The following is an 18,042-nucleotide window of genomic DNA, read 5'->3' on the forward strand; positions in this document are numbered from 1 at the left end:
AAGAGTGGGCTGAATGATTAGTCTGTTGTCATTAATTACTAAATTGAGTGTGTCATTTTCCTGTTTTTGTTCGTAGGAAAGGGACCCTCCCAATCGCTGCCGAACATGAAAGGATTGGCACAGTCATTCAACAGATCTCGGCCCTCTCCTGTATCCCTTCCTCCATCAAGTAGTCCATCTAGTGGAGAACCAAGTACTCCTCCAAGCAAGACTGGACGCAGGAGCTTTTGGGATATGCTGGTACTGCGACAGCTTTGAAAATGCTTGGCTGGCAGATATTTGATCATAGTGGTTGCAGTGTGACGTATGACATGCTGGATATTCATCCAGGCTCATAGGTTGGCTGCAAACACAAGGCTGAAGCAGCCCAGTATGGGATTGACAGTAATAGTAGAACAGACATGCCAAAATAGGATAATATACACTAAAAACAGTTTAAAAAGGGAGGTAGGGGTGAACAGGGATGGACTCACTAGTAATCATCAGTCGGATGATAAGAGGTTATTTACCCATAATTCCACTGTCCTGCCTGCTCTCCAAGCAGCAGCGAGGCTTGCAATGTGCCCAATAGGACACGTGCAAGCTGTTTGGAGCGCAGGCAGGACAGCGGCATTATAGGTAAATAACCCCTTATCATCCAGCCGCACAGCTGTGGCAATTAAGGCTCATTTTAATTATGAATTTGTGATTACTCATGAGCCCATCCCTGGTGGACTTACCTCTTCATAGATTAATCGATGTTGCTACAGCTGTAGCCGCCTCCTGGATGCACATCACATTTGTGAGTACGAAGAGGAGCAGAGACTCCCCATTTAACCTTCTAGGTTTACCCTGAGGTGGCAGACAGATTGTTGCCTAGAGCAACGTGTGCCTTGATAAAGGGGCCCTGCGTGGCTCCCAAACATTGGCTTATTTGCAAGAAAACAATAAAGATAATTCTTGGATGTGCTAGCTTCTTTAAATGCATTTGTCCCAATTGTCAGTCTAAAGACCCTTGAACTTTCCTGCAGTAAAACCTTATCCAAGGTGTCACTAAATGTTTCTGCATATAAAAAAAAATGTGGTGCTGCCACTTTGGTGCTATTAAAAGAGCTTTGATACAAGACAGCGGTGCCGGTCCTTTCTGTTTTAACTAAATGTTTCTGGGCTGTTTAAGATTCTGTATGCTGTTCAGCATATGGGACTAACTTGACAAGCTCAGAGAAGCTCTTTGCATAAATAACAATTCAAGTCTGTACTGGAAAACAGAAAGAAACTTAACATAATTTTTAAGTAGTTCAAGTATCCTATGTGTATATGTTTATCTCATCATGTCACTTCAAGTTCCAGGGGGTTAGGACAGCAGCTGTACGCCATGCTAATACATATGTACAGAGGACCATGGTAAGGCATGAGTCCCAACAGTAAGGCAACGTACTGTGTAGCCTTACCATGTCCACAGCACTGTTTGCTGTCAGAAATTGGGTTCTCCTGAGTCCCCATACAAGGCTGAATGTTGCTATATGGTGGTGTATTTGAACTATGCCTGTGGTTGTGAGTTAGATCATTTCAAATACTTGTATAGCAGCTTGTTTTTGAAGTTTCGGCAGCGCTCTGATTCCTCTGTGTCATCCTTGTGCTGACAAAAGGGTCCACTCATGTTCTCATGTTATGCTTGGCTGTGTTCTTCTTTTCCTTTGTCAGAGTAAGCCGGACAGTGCTGAGCTGGGCCCCCCGAAAACCACAGACGACATTGTTAGCGAGCGCACTGAGGAGCCACGCATGAGGAGGAGACATAAAACAGAGAGTCTTAAAGTGCCTAGTTGCCCAGATCGATCTGGCATCAGCCTGGAGCATGCACAGAGGTATCCCTATTGTTCTTTGTAATGTAATGCTTTGTCTGTTCCTGGGATGACAAATTCCAGTCTTTAAAGGGACTCCGAGCAGTGCAGAAACTATGGAAAGATGCATACCATTTTGAAGCTCTTTCTCCTCTTTCCAACGATATATAAACCTCCGCCCTACGCCTTTTAGTTTTCGCTATTTTAGGGAAAAGTCGTCCTTGTAATACACAGGACAACTTTTCCCCAAAGTCAGCAGCTGAATGGAGCTGCCGACTTTGGGGAAAAGTCGTCCTGTGTAATACAAGCAACTATGGAAAGATGCATACCATTTTGAAGCTCTTTCTCCTCTTTCCAACGACAGATAAACCGCCACCCTACGCCTTTTCGATTTCAATATTTTTACATTGAAACTGCAGCGGCTGCGATTTCGATTGCGAAAATAGTGAACACTAAAAGGCGTAGGGCGGCGGTTTATATATCGTTGGAAAGAGGAGAAAGAGAGCTTCAAAATGGTATGCATCTTTCCATAGTTTCTGCACTGCTCGGAGTCCCTTTAAGAGTTGAGGTTCTCACACATTTCTGCATTTTTGGCACAGTGAAATTAATAGATGGGACTGAATTCGGAAGAGTGTGGCTCATTAGGCAGGACACACTTCTCCATTTCTCTGTCCATCCTAGACACTGGCATGGATTCTCGAGGACTGGAGTTTGAAATCTGTGGTATTCCAAGTGTAATAACATAATTTTGTCTGCAGGAAGCGTCAGACACAGCTAGAAGAGGGCGAGGTGGGAACCTTACACCCCTTGTACAGTCTCACCTGCCTGCAATGGATGAACTTCATGAGTCAGTTGGGTACGTTTAAATGTGCTGCTTGGAATAAATGCATTGGATGAATTCACTCAGGGTTAAGGTGGGTGTTATTCAGTCTTATTGATGTGGACAACCCTGAAGTTCTGTTTTCTCCAAAAACTGATATTTTAGAGCAGTGATATCAAATTCAAATGCACAGTGTGCCAAAATTGAAAATTGGAACCAAGTCAGAGGCTAACCTTGATGTCTACTCCACCCACCTTCTACAGTTCCCTGGTGTCTAATGGCCCCTCTCCCTCCATATAGGCTTGGTTCTCATGTGTGGCCCAAATATAATGCAAAGTGGAGAAACCACTTGGGTATCAAATTTGATGACACTGTTGGCCAGGGTTGGCCCACAAGCCGGAGTTTGACATGTATGTTTTTTTTCATGTTGCTCAAAACTAAAAAGTCTTGGTTTACGTTCTGTTTTAAAATAAATGAGGCTTTCAATCTTTGATGTTTAAACAAACAGCTAAACGAATCTAAAAACTTCCTCTGAAATGAACCCTGCTCTGATTTGTTGTCCACTGTTAGGCTGTCCATCTGTCCAGCTGTGCTCTGCCCAGTCTGTTTCCCGATTCCTTCTTCCGTCCATTCTCACCGAAATCATCAATATCATAACATCTCTGGCCAGCGACACCAGCGTCCGAGTGTTTGACAAAATCACGTAAGTTCTAAAAGCGTTTTCTTTAGAATGTTGAAATCTAGAGGAAAGAGCTGGGGACACACGTGGAAGTGGTTGTGCTGGGTAGAGTGCGAGTGTCAAGAATAATGAGGGGTTGAATGTAGTCATGATGGTAAATTATTTTGAAGTACACCTGAACTGAGAGAGACATGCCGATTGCCTGGCTGTCCTACTAATTCTCTGCCTCTAGTATTTTTAGCCATAGACCCTGAAGAATCATGCAGATGAGGTGTTTCCAACAGGATGCCAGGCAACTGGTTTTGCTTATAGTGAAATACGATATATGGTGGAGGCATGGGTTCACGGTATGTAAAATAGAAAGGTCAACAATACATAAAAAATCACAACAGTTACACATGTGGCTTAACTGCATACAAAAATCAGCACAGTGTTTTAAAGAGGACCTTGACTCAGATCTTCCTCTCTGCTCAACAAGATAAGCAACAGCATAATAACCTTCAAAGAAAAAACATTTGTTACAGCTAATACGAATCCTGCAATAAATCTGCAGTGTGTCTCCTTCCCGCTTTCATGGAAGCAGATATAGGGTTAACGTTTTGTCTACATATTAGCTGCTCTGCCGAGACAGCCAGTTGACACAGCTGAGAACTCAAATTACACCTGTGATTAGTCACAGATAATGGGAATTAGACAGGCTAAACTCTCTAAATACATACAGGGTGCATTTCTCTCTGTTTTCCTTCTGTCCTGTGCAAGAGTTCAGGTGCACTTTAAAAACCAATGGAGTAGACATACGTCAAAAGCAGCACTAGCAGTTAGCAAAAATCAGACTATCTAGGCTACACTGACACATATATCTCTCATACACCCAAACACACAGAAAAGACGCCTACATATATACAGAGCAGCATGCAAGGCAGTTTAAAATGTGGCTTAAAGCGTGCTGACCGGCATAAATTAGCATCCCATTGGGGGCATTCGGTCCACCTACACAACAGTGAGTACAGTAACACAGACCGGGGTATTCCATCTCCATTCTGTACACTCATTCCACCTATCAGGGATAGGCAACGGTCTCACCAGTCCATGTAGTTGACTGTGTACCCACACATGGATTATGTAGGCATATCCACAGAGCCCTCCAGGAGCAGGTAGAAACACCAATTAAGTACAAGCAGCCACTCCTGCAACACTCAAGGCGCAGAGGATGTCAGACGCGTGGGGTGTGTGACGGAGATGCTCACGAACATGTGGCTGCGCCCAACAGATTTTGTTTAAAGAGACACTGAAGTGGAAAAAAAAATGATGATATGATTTGTATGTGTAGTACAGCTAAGAAATAAAACATTAGGAGCAGAGACATAAGTCTAACTTTGTTTCCAGTACAGGAACAGTTAAGAAACTCCAGTTGTTATCTATGCAAAAAAGCCATTGAGCTCTACCACTTTCAAAGTCTTACGCTGGGTACACACGTTGAGATTTCCCGCTCGATCCTCAAGATCGATTCGATTATTTCTGACATGCAAAATCACTTAACACTTACCAGGCAAAATCGACGACTGTATCGATTTAAACCCCATCGAACATGTTGGAAATAATCGATCGATCCCGTTCGATCTCGTGGATCGAGCGGGAAATCGCAACGTGTGTACTCAGCATCAGAGAGCTCTGTTTTCTGAAGTTTGTGATCTCAACTGTCTGTCACAAAATTGTTTTTTCTTTAGCAGAGGACAGGTCAAAATTTCACAAGATTGCTTTGTAAAAACGTATATAACTGAAAATAAAAATCTGAAAATATTTTCTTCACTACTAAACTTCTAGTAATTATCCATACTACACAACCAATTCATTATATCATAATTTTTTTTTGTTTTAGTGTCTCTTTAAAAGGAAATATGGCAGCCTCCATATCCCTCTCGGTTCAGGTGTCTTTTAAGACCAGGGGCCCACTGCAAATCGCTTGCTTTTGCAATCACTCAGCATTTTTGGGTTTTGGTTTTTTTTTCAGCAATTTCCAGCCCTTAAAAATTCAGAAGTTTTTATTTTAGTGCTAGTGATCTGTAAAGCATTTGCGATTAGTGATGTACAATCTGGTTGGTCCTTTAAAATGCATTTTGTTTGCTATTGTTTCTAGGTAGTAAAAGCGCAGCACAATCGATTTGTTCAGCAATTCAAAAGCTTTTTTTTTTTTTTTTTTTTTTTTTTGCAGCGTTGCCATCATTGAATCCCAAATGCTCCAAAAATGCTGCAGGACCCACAATTTGTGATTTGGCTTAATCACAATCGCTCAAGTGGATTTACTCCATTTCACTGGGATTGCACTTTTTGTAATCGCATGCAATGCAAAGCGTGGCTTGAATCACTCTAGGGGCCCCTAGCCTTAGGGGCTAAGTGAATTGTGTTGAGTAGTTTGTAGCTTGCAGAATTGTGTAATATAAACATTTATGGGCTTATATGAGGCAAAAAAGAGAAATGCATATGATAAACCAAAGTGTTGTGCTGAGGAACCGTTCATAAAATATGTTTTCGTGTACAAATAAATGTAATATTAGCCATGGGATAACAATTTTGAGGGCCCTATCACGCTGTGGCAGAGCATCGCGGCGATTTACCGCACTGCTGCCACAAGGCAATGAAAGTCTGTGGGTGCTTTCATATTACCTGTGGTTCAGTGCGGCGGAAGTGCTAAATCTGACGTGCTTCCAAAACTATGTTAGCGTGTGTATCTGTATTTACGTGTGTTGGACCGGAAGCCATGTAAGCCTATGATGGCGCAGGCATTTTAAACATGATGGCGCCGGCGGTGCAATGATGTTGCAACACGCATGCCATGGAGGCATATTTTTACAATACGTTTCTGTGCACGTCCACGTACCCGAAACAGGAAGTGACCACAAGCATGCGTCACTTCCTGTTTGGCGGCATGCCAGAAGGGGAATACTGCTAAGTAACTAAGGCGGTATTCCCTGAAGGCCTGTTTTTGGCAGGCTTGCCACACCGCAACACTAACACCAAAATACAGTGTGAAACCAGCCTGAGGGATTTTACATCATACTGGAAAACGAGACATATTTTTCCCCCGTAGAAAGTGAAGGTTGGGTTTGGGCAGAGCAGGGAGCAGTAGGACTTTAGCTTTTTTCTCATCATTAGAAATGTTTAGTTTAATAAACCACAACAAGTGGATTAAATATTCTGCAGCAATGCTCATCTGTAGTGTGTTTTTCTCCAGCGGCCCTGAAGGTTTAGCATTTGTCCCGTACTCCACAAGCCAGCACATTGCACCTCGGCCCGCCACTGCCCGTGAGATGATTCTTCTGGGGCGCAACTTCCGCCAGTGGCGCTACAACACAGAACAGGGTGAGTCACCGATCCATCATCTATCATTTACTGCTATCAATGGGCAGAAACCTCTATGAAAAGTAGAAGGCGAATCAGATAACGTTTTCTCAATTTGTTCAGTTACTTAATAAGGAGCCAATCTGATATTTGTCTTGCAGCCATCAATGATATCGGTAGGCTTCTGTGAGGTATAAATATGCATTGAAATTGGATCAATAGTAGTCTTATAATATTTCATACTCATTTTTTGCAGTGATTAATGCAATAGGGCAAAATTTTAATTTTTGAGTGTAACCCCACTTTAAAGTGTACCAGAGATCAAAAAACCAAAAAGTTTTATACATACCTGGAACTTCCTCCAGCCCCATGTGCACGGATCGCTCCCCAGGTATGTATAAAACTTTTTTTTGTTTTTTTTATCTCTGGTTTCCTTTAAGTGGACTGAAGTTCTTCTCAAACAAGGAAAAAATACTGTAGTGAAGTGCCTGGCTGGTTTTTTTTTTTCACCTCCCTGGCGTTCGATGTCTGCTGAATTTCTGTGCAAAAAAGATCAATTAATTTTGTTGAAATTTTTGTCTGTAACTTACCCGAATGTTTTGAGCAAGTTTCTTCCTTACATATTGATAAAGATAAAAGTTTCAGGGCTCGTTTCCACTTGTGCGGCGCGCGTCAGTGAGATGCGTGCCGCCACTGAGCGGTTTCCGCATAAGTGGAAACGGGCCCTGAAACATAAACTCATGTCAAAAGATACATTTAATTTTCCCTTTCTGCCAGGCCACAATTTCCCCACTCTTTAGCTTTTTGGCAGAAAACTGCTATTTTTTTCATATGCGGTTTTTGCATTAAAATCTGTGTTTGTGTGTGAATTTTCGCATGCAGGTTTCCAGAGCATGCAAAAGTTTGCATACAAACGCAAATTTTAATGCAAAAAATTGCATGTGGAAAAAAAACAGAACTCTGCTTTAGAACTACTGGATAACTTGTCAATACCGTTTTCAGATATTTTTCCCTGGTTGCTCCTCCGTACTGCTAGGGAGGTTAATTTAATCAGAAATAGGCTGTAAAGCAATCCTCTAGGTGGAACTCAGATGTAGACAGACTTATTGCCTTTCTTGTCCTTCTTTTTCAAAATGGGTGCTGCAGAGAGGGTAATAAGGTGGCATATAATGCAAACTCACCCTTAGTTGTTAGTATTGTGTATTTTTATAGTGCTGACATCTTCTGAAGTACTTTACATAATTCGTAGTCCTATCATAAACTATGCTTCACAGGAGTTCACAATCTATTCCACAATAGTCATAGGGCTTGATTCACAAAGCGGTGCTAACCTACTTAGCACGTCTAAAGTCTTTAGGTGCGCTAACCAGGGTGCTAAGTAGGTTAGCACCAGTTTTCTCAATTGAGAAATCCGGTGCTAACCTACTTAGCACCCTGGTTAGCACGTCTAAAGACTTTAGACGTGCTAAGTAGGTTAGCACCGCTTTGTGAATCAAGCCCATAGTCTATTGCAGCCATTCTTAACCTTTTTAACCTGGAGGAACCTTTCACATAATTTTTGGATCACAGGGAACCCCTACAATAACGGAGGGAGAGCAGATTTATTTTGTAGTTAGATTGGTCGTTAAAAGTGAGTGATAGTTAGAGAATAGCCCCCACTCCATGTTTCCCCCTTACAGGACACCCATATCACGCCCTCCATTATTGCACTCCCCATTATAGTTGCCCCCGTGTTAGGGTTTTCGCTCTTTGCTCCTTATCTGCTATACCCACATCCTTAGTTCTGGTATCCCTCGTCTTTAGTCACCACCTGTGTAATGCTCTATAACAGTCCCATGGCCATTGCACCAGTGAAGAACAAGTAGGGAAGATAGACTTCAGGATGGGCAGAAAATGAGTGAAGAGGACCTTGAACTAGGGATGTAATTTTGAAACTTTCTCAACCTGCCAGCTGAAGCAGCTCACCTTGAAGGGGAAAAATGTCAAGGTACTCCTGCAAAGTTCTCAAGGAACCCTGGTTGAGAAAGACATGTCTGTACCACTGTCTAGGGCCAGTTTTGTTGGGAAGCCAGTTAACTTACCAGTATGTTTTTTGGGATGTGAGAGGAAACTGGAGCACCCATTAAAGCAGAGGTCACAACTTTTTGTTTCTAGAATGTGTAGGACCAGACTATACGGATGGTGGTGATGATGATGATGTGTGGGTTATTAAATTTGGTGAACAGGACAACAGGCTGAATCAATGTAAGTTTATAATTGTCTGTGCACTGTGAACACACATCATGAGGTGATGGTTGCGGGGCGTGGCACAGAAGTGAGTGTGTAATAGTAACTGTCCTCACTTTGGGAATATTGGAACACTTATTTGAGAGTGTGGGTGTATTGTTTGCAATTTATAAATAAGGTTGCTTCATCCTGAAGTATTTCAGTTTATGGTTGGAGGCAGCATAGCTTAATAACTCTTTTCATATTCATTCATTCATTCATTCATTCATTCATTCATTCATTCATTCATTCATTCATTCATTCATTCATTCATTCATTCATTCATTCCAGGGACTCAAGGAGTGAGATCTTCCATGACTGTTTGTCCTGTGGTATTCTTTTCCAAGATAATGACAGAAAAATCTAGTAGTAGAGGGGTTCAAACCATAATGGCTGGCAGTTGCAGGCAGGGCCTCCATCAGGGGGGGGGGGGGGGGCAACTGCCACTGGAGTGACAGGCCCGGGCCCCCGTAAAAAAGCTGGCATTAAAGGCTGGTCCACCAGGGAGACAGGAAAATCCCTGGGCCCTTTTGTACTATAAAAATGGCACTGGTGCCAGCTGCCATGGCAACGGTGGCTGCTGGAGAGATACGTAAATAGCGGACTTCACTTGCATTAGACTGGCCACGACTGGAGGAAGTAACGGGACTCTGTACAGAAGACGGAGGACTGCGGCATGGGATCGATTTGAGCGCATGGGGCTGGAAGAAGCCCCAGGTATGTATAAAACTTTTTTTTCCCTCAGCTCTGGTTTCCTTTAATCCTATCATATGAAAGCATTTACTGGCGGGCACGGGGTGGGGTGGCTAGTAGGCGGGCACAGCACCCAGTGGGTGGGCCCGCGGGGGGGGGGGGGGGGGGCGTGTGTGGGCAGGCCTGATGATGTGTGAGGGCCCCCAACATTTTTGATCCTCGTTATTAGAGTCTGAATATCAGAAATTATTTAAAAGGATAATCTTTGTAAGAGAACTATCAAAGAAACTGGTCTTCTGTAAGCACCACATACCTGTAGAGCGTTTAGCCAGCAACACTAGAAAGCTTTTCAGAGATCTCCCAGCACAGCCTGTGTGAAAAAAATGCATTGTTTATAAACTGTTGTAACAACTTATGTCGTGACGGGGGAGGGGGGGCAGAGCTGTACTATGTAGATAAGTTTCACTTCTCTGTCACTATTCACAGAGGAATGATTTACTGTTTGTTACACGCACGCACGCACGCACGCATACACACACACCCCCACACACCTTTCTGACAGATCATATGAGAACAGCTGAGGGATTTTTTGTAGATGCAGAGAAGGATCTGAAGAGAAGAAGGCTTACTTTATACCTTTTCTTGGATGCCCCCCCCAATTAAAATGAGCTCCTCCTGGCTCTATTTACACTGCCAGGCAGAGAGAGACACAGCTGATGAGTTATGTACACACTATTTGAAGCTATATTTCTACTTTCTATCATTCTGAAGAGATTCCAGTCACAGTTTTACTGCTAGTGAGGACTGTCTTTGTATGCTGGATGTACTGGGCACCGTCCTCCATAGTAATGCCCGCAGTGAAAACGGTTCTCTGTGAATGTCATATTTTCATCACATAAAAATGAAAAGAAAAAAAAAAATTTAACTTGGCTATTGGATGCCTGTGGCAGTAACCGGTTTCCTGAAGGAGGAAGGGAAGCTTTCTTAACTCTCTTATCACTACTTCACTACAGACCTTTTGTAATTACAGCTCAGAAAGGTTTCCAGCGTTTTGATGCCATGGAGCTGGGATCAGCAGAGAAGCCATTGGATTTATCCTCCTCAGTCCGAGGTTTGGTCCCTCGGCAAAGATTCCTCCTAATTGAAATACAAGACAAGACGGTGAGAGTAGCATTTCATGTTCTGATATAACGGTAGCTGTAGTGAACTTCCTAGCTTATATTGGATTTTTCTATCTACACAGCTCACCCTGTACACCTATAATTGGTCTCCTGACCTGGGGGCATCTCTTAGCCGCTCACTGGTGCGTTTGATCCAGTGGCAGAATGCACGGGCGCATGTGGTGCATTGCCTCCTGAACCAGAAGATGGGGCTGTTCCATCATTATTGCTTTGCAGACACCCCATGGCATGAAGACAGCAAACAGGTAAGAAATCATGTCTAAGCTATGTATAAACTTTGTGATCTAGGCAGGCCTGGATTTACCTTACAGGAGCCTATAGGCACAGATGTCCTGGCAGCCTAGACTTTGCCCTTCTTGAACCTACAGACACCCGCTGAACCACACCACAAGTGTGCTGGCTGTCCCAGCTGTCACTTCTCCCTTACTTGCCCTGCCTGACTTAGGTAGCTACAGATACCCCTAACTATTAGCCAACCAGCAATATCCTCAGTATTGAGTAACTAGAGGTGCCCCAAGTATTAGGTAGCTAGAGGTTCCTCTGACTAAAGGGAGCTGGAATGCCGAGACCCAGGTGAGTAACCTCTTATTTACACTCTGCTTGGTACTCTGTATAGGCAAGTTGAGAGGAAGGCACAGGGGAATGAGCCGCCTTTCCATCATCAGGCGCCTGTTGGCACGTTCCTACAATGCCTTATGGTAATTCCGGCCCTGCCATGTATATTAGATTGTCCTCCCAGTCATTCGCTTAATGCATAGGATACATAGGTTATTAGAAACTCTAGTAATTTGGTGATTTTTGGAAATTTTGGAATCTTTAGGTTACTCTGTAGTCACTGCTGTTACCTTCCCTGATATTACCTGGAATTATGTAGGCTAAGCAGATAAATATTCAGGCTATTAGGAAATTGTCCCTTAATTCAGCCTATTCTCTGTGTATCTGAAAACAAAATAGATTCAAATATAAACTATAGTCACCGGTTAGCTGTATGGCGGTAATATTTAATAACCCAAATTTCTCACAGTTTCCTGTGGGAGAGGTTTCACCACAATATCAGCCATACAGAGCCGACTGATGATCCGTTTGTGAAAAGGAACAGATTTCTCATGTAAAAGTGGTTATCAGCTACTGATTGGGATGACGTTCAATTCTTGGTCACGGTTTCTCTTTAAGTGTCCTTTGCCACCTGGAGACACTTGATACTTACTGTTATACTTTGGTATTGTTGCTTGATTGGCTTTTTGCTGACCCTCTTTTTCTTTTTCTTCCCTCCCATTCCCTTAACCTGTCCTTCTTGGCTGATTTAGAATGAAGTGGATAACACCCTTGGGCCATTCCTTTTTGTTTTGTGAATAGAGTCTTATGGTTTTGATTAGTTGTAACCATTAATAGACTATTCTCCTCCTAAGCTAACACCTCTCTGACACAGTAGTTGTCCTTGGCAGGCTTTGGTCTTCCATATCACTTGTTATGTATAGAGCATTTGAGAGGGGCCCAATGTAAAACGTTGCCAACTGTGATATTTTACAGAAATATAATTGATGGAGAGGAAATATTTTTCCAATGGGCAAACACTGACTAAACAGGGGCGTAGCAATAGGGGGTGCAGAGGTTGCGACCACATCGGGGCCCTTGGGCCAGAGGTGCTCGAAGGGCTCCCCCTCAACTACAGTTTTAGCTCTCTATTGGTCCTGTGCTCATAATAATCACTTCTATAGATGTTTTGAATAGTGGTAATCATTAAACTGTTCCCCATCCCCTTCTTGCATCTCTGACACGGTAATTGCCATTGGCAGGTTTTTGTGGGCCGTATCAATTGTTATGTATAGAGTGCTTGGGGGACCCAATGTAAAACTTGCATCGGGGCCCACAGCTCCTTAGCTATGCCACTGTGACTAAATCATTTATAAATGAATATTGAAAAAAAATATTAATTATGTTAATTTAAACTGCAGTTCCTCCTGAACCATGTATTGGTGACAGCTCTAAATTTTCAAGAACGCCATTCCTATCCTTGTGGCTGCCTGTCATGAGGACAGGTATTGAAGAAAAGTATAACCAATGGGGACAACAATCTCATTAAACCTGACAGGTTCTAACCCTCCTTTGGGTAGATATCCTCTTATGGATTTTGTTAATGCCAAAGCATAGAAGTAATTACTGTAAGTGATGCTAGAGTTTAGCTATAAGGAGGAAAGGTGTCAGGTTTGCCCATCAGTAGTCTGTGACTGACCAGAGCCTTCTGGCCAAATCACATTTCTGTGCTTGAAAATACACTTCAAATTCTGGCATCTAACACTCGCCATATATCTAAAGCAGTAATTGTTGCATTCTTCACAAAGACTGGCTGGTTCACTTTCCACCACTCAATTCTGTTGATGCACTATACAAAAGCAGGAAATTTGGGCACTGTAGACACTGGAGAAGTTTAGGCACACCATAGGAACCCATTAAAATATTGGGCATGGGGGCCGCCCGCTATGCAAACTGCAGATACAATTAGCGGCCGCCCAGATTTTTATTATTTATCAATATTAACATGGGTGGCTATGGGGCGCCAAACTGCTGCGGTACTTGATATTTTTCATTTACAGTGATGAGTTGGGTTAGGAATCGGTGGGGTGATTGGTTAGGGAGGGTGGGGGCGCTTAGGGTTAGGCAATCGACGGGGGTATTGGTTAGGGTTAGGCATCATTAGGGGGGTATTTGGTAAGGGTTAGTATTCTTTGGGGCGGTTAGGGTTAGCCATCAGTGGGAAGAATGGTTAGGGGTCATGGAGAGTATCTGTTAGACATCGGGGGGTGGGGGTTTGGTTAGGGTTAGGCATTTACGGGATAAACGGCTAGGGTAAGGTATTTTTGGGTAGGGGTGTGGCTATGGTTAGGCATCAGTGAGGGGATTGGTTAGGGTTAGGCGTCGGTAGAGGGAGGGTTCTGTGTGAGAATAGGGTTAGCTGATGGTAAAATGTCAGTAAAATTGACCAATATTTCACTATCGGAACTACCACTGTACAATAACAGGATAAATGTCAATTTACCGATAGTCTACTAGCAGCTTTTTCCAGCTCCAGAATTTCCCCAGCACCCATCTTGCAGGTACGCTCACTACATGTTTAAATTAGCGATGCTTCTTGTGGTATCCTCGGCTGTATTTTTCTTGGCACAGCATGTTATTGACCAGCGAACAGTGGCACCTGCTTGGATTTGCCTCGTCCCGGTGTGTTACTATGCATACTTTTCCTTCTTCTTTTTAATATTTGATCAGATTTACAAAGTAAAGCTATAATCACAAAAGTACTGGGAAATTGCCCAAATAGCAATATTATCTTATAAAGATCACGACTTCTAAATAATGCAGCGTAGGAAGGCAAAGGATTGAAAAGGGAGTAAAGGAAAGAAGGAAATAAAACAAATAATAAGTACACATGCTGAGGTAAAATCCAATTATATAACTTGTGTTTTATGTCTGGATGTGACACAAGCTCTCGTCTAGTCCAGTCATCTTGCTTGAAAACAGTAGGAAGCCATCCATCTTGATGTGTGAGGAACATAAGGGAGTAAACCATCTCTGCAAAAACGTTTCATTTGTTTATTTTTTCAGGAACCCAACCCATTCCTTAATTCTACCCTAGAGGTGGATGCTCTGATCAAAAGCCCGACACCTCCTCGGTACAAAGAGCAGACCAGGCTGGGAGCGTCAGGCCGCAGCCTTCCGTCACTACATTACCCTTCGGACATGGTGCCATTCGATGAGGTTCTCAGAGACGTTATGCCAGTGAAGCCCATGCATCTATCATCTGAGGTGGACACGGTGTCTCGGCACGGAGCACAGTTCCTGGAGATAAAGAATACAGAAAGAAAAGGTCAGGAATAGTACATTGACACTACCATATCCTGTCTAATGCTAGGTATACACCATACAATTTTCTGAATGATTTACTGTCAGATCGATTATTTTCAACAGATCCAATCTGATTTCCGATCAATTCACTTCTATGGAAAATCGATTGGAAATCAGATCGGACCTGTTGGAAATAATCGATCTGACAGTAAATCTGTCAGAAAATTGTATAATGTGTACCTAGCATAAGACTGTATTGTTGTAAGAAATCAGCGCTTTAAAAGGACACTTAATCGGAACAAATAAACGAGTTTAACTTACCTGGGACTTTTACTAATCCCCTTCAGCCGCCCTGTGCCTGTACCATCACTGAGGGATCCTCCAGCCCTCCGCAGCGCTCCTCTTTCAGCTGGGCAAGTTTGACGGTCACTGCGCGTGCGCTTCCGTTGCCAGGATCGTTCTGGGCATGCGCAGTAGAGATTTCCCTGTACTGCGCATGCACGGTTAGGCATCAGTTGGGGGGCCAGTTAGGCTTAGGCATCGATAATGGGGGGGGGGGGGGGCTCAGTTAGGCATGGGCTGGGGGGTGGGTTAGGGTTGGGGGGGGTTCAGTTGAAAGGTCAGTTAGGGTTAGGTATTGTCTGGAGTGTTAGGTTAGGGTTAGGCATCAGTTGTGTGTGTGTGTGGGAGGAGGGGGGGGGCGAGGGATGGTCAGTTAACGTTAGGCATCAATAGAGAGGGAGGGTTCAATGGGGTCAGGTTAGGCAATAGTAAAATATTGACAAAAGATATTTTACTATCGCAATTATATACAGGTTGATTCATGAAAACGAATGTGCCCGCCAGTGCGAGTTAATTTGAAGTACCTCAAGTTAAAATTTGCGTGCACCCGATCTGCGTGGTCCTCTCTGCATAGCGTGCACTCTAAACTTACGTGAGCCACGCAGTAGCATGTAGTGCACTTGCAATAGTTCACTAGTGCAGCCGCTACTATGTTAAAGTAGTAGCGGCCGTACTAGTTGACTTTTGCAGTTGCGCTACATGCAATCACGCAGCAATTAAGTTTAGCTCGTGTAAGTTTCTAAAGCAGAAAAACATCCCTGTATGAGGAATCTCCAAGTAGAGATTCAGATTGCTACAAATACCTTCATTAAAGGGGAACTTCAGCCTAAACAAACATTCTGTCATCAAGTTACATTAGTTATGTTAATTTGAATAGATAGGTAATATAATCTCTTACCCACCCTGTTTTAAAAGAACAGGCAAATGTTTGTGATTCATGGGGGCTGCCATCTTTGTCATGGGGGCAGCCATCTTTTTGGTTGAACGGAGGTGACAAGGAGCAGGAGACACAGTTCCAACTGTCATGTGTTCTGATTACCCCTCCCAGCTGCACACGCTAGGCTTCAAATGTCCAATTCAAAATGTAAAAAAAAAAAATTGCACCAAAACAGCAGAACGAGAACAACAACATCAGAAATCCCATCATGCTTTGCACAGCATCAGGGGAAAAAAGCCCGGGCAGTTTTCTTCTGTGCAGCTAAAAATGAGGCTTGTATAAGAGAAACAAAGTTCTGATGCTGTGAAACTGTTAAAGAAACACCAAGCCTTTTCAGTGCTGCTGAGTTGATTTTTAGTCCGGAGGTCCACTTTAAGACAGGCTTACAGTACACAGGAGTGTCATTTAAAAGCTTTGGAAAACTGACAGGTTCTCTTTGTCTCCCCAATTGCATTGTAGAAGTGGAGAAGCAGATGAAGATTGAGAACCTATTCGTGACGTGGCAGCAACGGTCAGCTCAATCCAACATGCCAATCAGCGTATGTAACTCTCTATCAGCCACCTCTGTGTCTCACTGTCTTCTAGGCCTTGGTGTTTTCTCAGGCTCTTAATCCTCTTTACAGGCGGCAGATTTAGACACACTGAAGCAGTCCGCTCGGATGGTTCACTATTGCGCCACCCCGCTGCTGTTTGACCCAACGTTTCAGGCGCAGGTCCAGAACGACCAGGGCCGGAGTGAAGGAAAGGTATGCCAGTTGCATTGGAATGATGATGATGTGGTTACCAGGGCAGACACAATATTATACTTTTCCAGCACAGCCTGCAAAAAACAGTATAACAATGAGTTTTCTCAGAAATGGTTCCGGTCCATTGACTCCCCTCCATTCAGTAATGTGTGCCACAGTTTCCAGGAAAACGGTTTTATTCTGCAAAGCTCTGGTTCAGAGTAAAGAATGCCTGCTATTATGCATCTATAGACGAGCTGCAAGGATTTGTGCAAATCAAAACAGAAAAAAGCAAATTGGAAGCAATTCATAAACGAGACATTCAGTTTTACAGCAGGTTCACCAACATTCTTATTTTATATATATATATATATATATATATATATATATATATATATATATATATATATATATATATATATATATATATATATATATATATATATATATATATATTTTATGAAAAACCTTTCCCCTTTTCTCCCATGCAAAAAGTTTCAAAAGTTCATTTTTTTTCATAAACAATATCAACATCACATCACTACAAATCATGGGGCTCCCCAGTTAAACTTTGGTGGGACCCCATAATGCCCACAATCCTTCCTTTGCCACTTCTTGGTCACCCCCCACAGCCTGGGGGCTCATCTTACAAGGCTCATAGAACAAGTGTGTCCACTGGAATCTTCACACCCATAACACGTGTAGCCACAAAAATGCCTGATCTGGAGTATCAGAGAAAGGGGAGGTTAGTAGTTGCCCCCCTTTCCCCCCGCCTCCCCCCATCCCACACCCACACCTCTGGGCCCTCTTGAAGTGGCAGGGGCTGCTCCTCCCAGTTACACCCTTGCTCATAATACTCTTAAACAACAAATTTATAGTATGACCACCCTCCCCGCATCCTCAGCCCCACTCCCTCCCAAAAGCCCTCTTTGCTTTGATGAATCTAATACTATCATCTCATCCACACTTGACTTTCTTTCTTCATCCTTACCTTTGTAGAGGGCCCAATGTACTTAATACATTCACAGATTTTGCTGCCTCATAGTCTAGTTGCATAAAAATATACTCATAAATATACACTTAAAGTCAACCTGACCAATTATGGTCAACAGTTCTCCCAACCAGATGCAATCTTCTGATGTAGACTTTACCAAAGGAATCCACCTAAAAAAACAAACAAACATAGGGTTCATCACATAGACCGTATTATAAAAGCATACAACAGTCACCACTCTATCGCCAAGAGATCCTCATGTGGGTAAAATTAGAGACTGCACCCCATATAATGGTGACCTCCACCCTCTATAGGGGCCGCTCTCACCTCCTTTGGTAGCTGCCCTGACCCACAGACAGCACCAATCGCTTGTCTTATAACCTCCAACCAAGGGGTCTCTCAGCTCC

General features: G+C 43.1%; 1 protein-coding gene across 8 annotated transcripts in view; it reads left to right on the forward strand.

Annotated features, from left to right (window-relative positions):
- Nucleotides 1-18,042, forward strand: part of SZT2 (SZT2 subunit of KICSTOR complex) — a 414,375-nt gene that overhangs the window by 349,674 nt on the left and 46,659 nt on the right. For all 8 annotated transcript variants that reach the window (XM_068239443.1, XM_068239448.1, XM_068239449.1 and 5 more), the window contains 10 exons: nucleotides 77-240; nucleotides 1,684-1,844; nucleotides 2,579-2,676; nucleotides 3,211-3,343; nucleotides 6,552-6,679; nucleotides 10,647-10,777; nucleotides 10,860-11,042; nucleotides 14,398-14,659; nucleotides 16,376-16,455; nucleotides 16,540-16,662. In XM_068239443.1, coding sequence (XP_068095544.1) covers nucleotides 77-240; nucleotides 1,684-1,844; nucleotides 2,579-2,676; nucleotides 3,211-3,343; nucleotides 6,552-6,679; nucleotides 10,647-10,777; nucleotides 10,860-11,042; nucleotides 14,398-14,659; nucleotides 16,376-16,455; nucleotides 16,540-16,662 — 1,463 coding nt within the window. The remainder of the gene's footprint in view (nucleotides 1-76; nucleotides 241-1,683; nucleotides 1,845-2,578; nucleotides 2,677-3,210; nucleotides 3,344-6,551; nucleotides 6,680-10,646; nucleotides 10,778-10,859; nucleotides 11,043-14,397; nucleotides 14,660-16,375; nucleotides 16,456-16,539; nucleotides 16,663-18,042) is intronic.

Source organism: Hyperolius riggenbachi, chromosome 6 (assembly GCF_040937935.1).
Source record: "Hyperolius riggenbachi isolate aHypRig1 chromosome 6, aHypRig1.pri, whole genome shotgun sequence".
Taxonomy (NCBI): Eukaryota; Metazoa; Chordata; class Amphibia; order Anura; family Hyperoliidae; genus Hyperolius; species Hyperolius riggenbachi.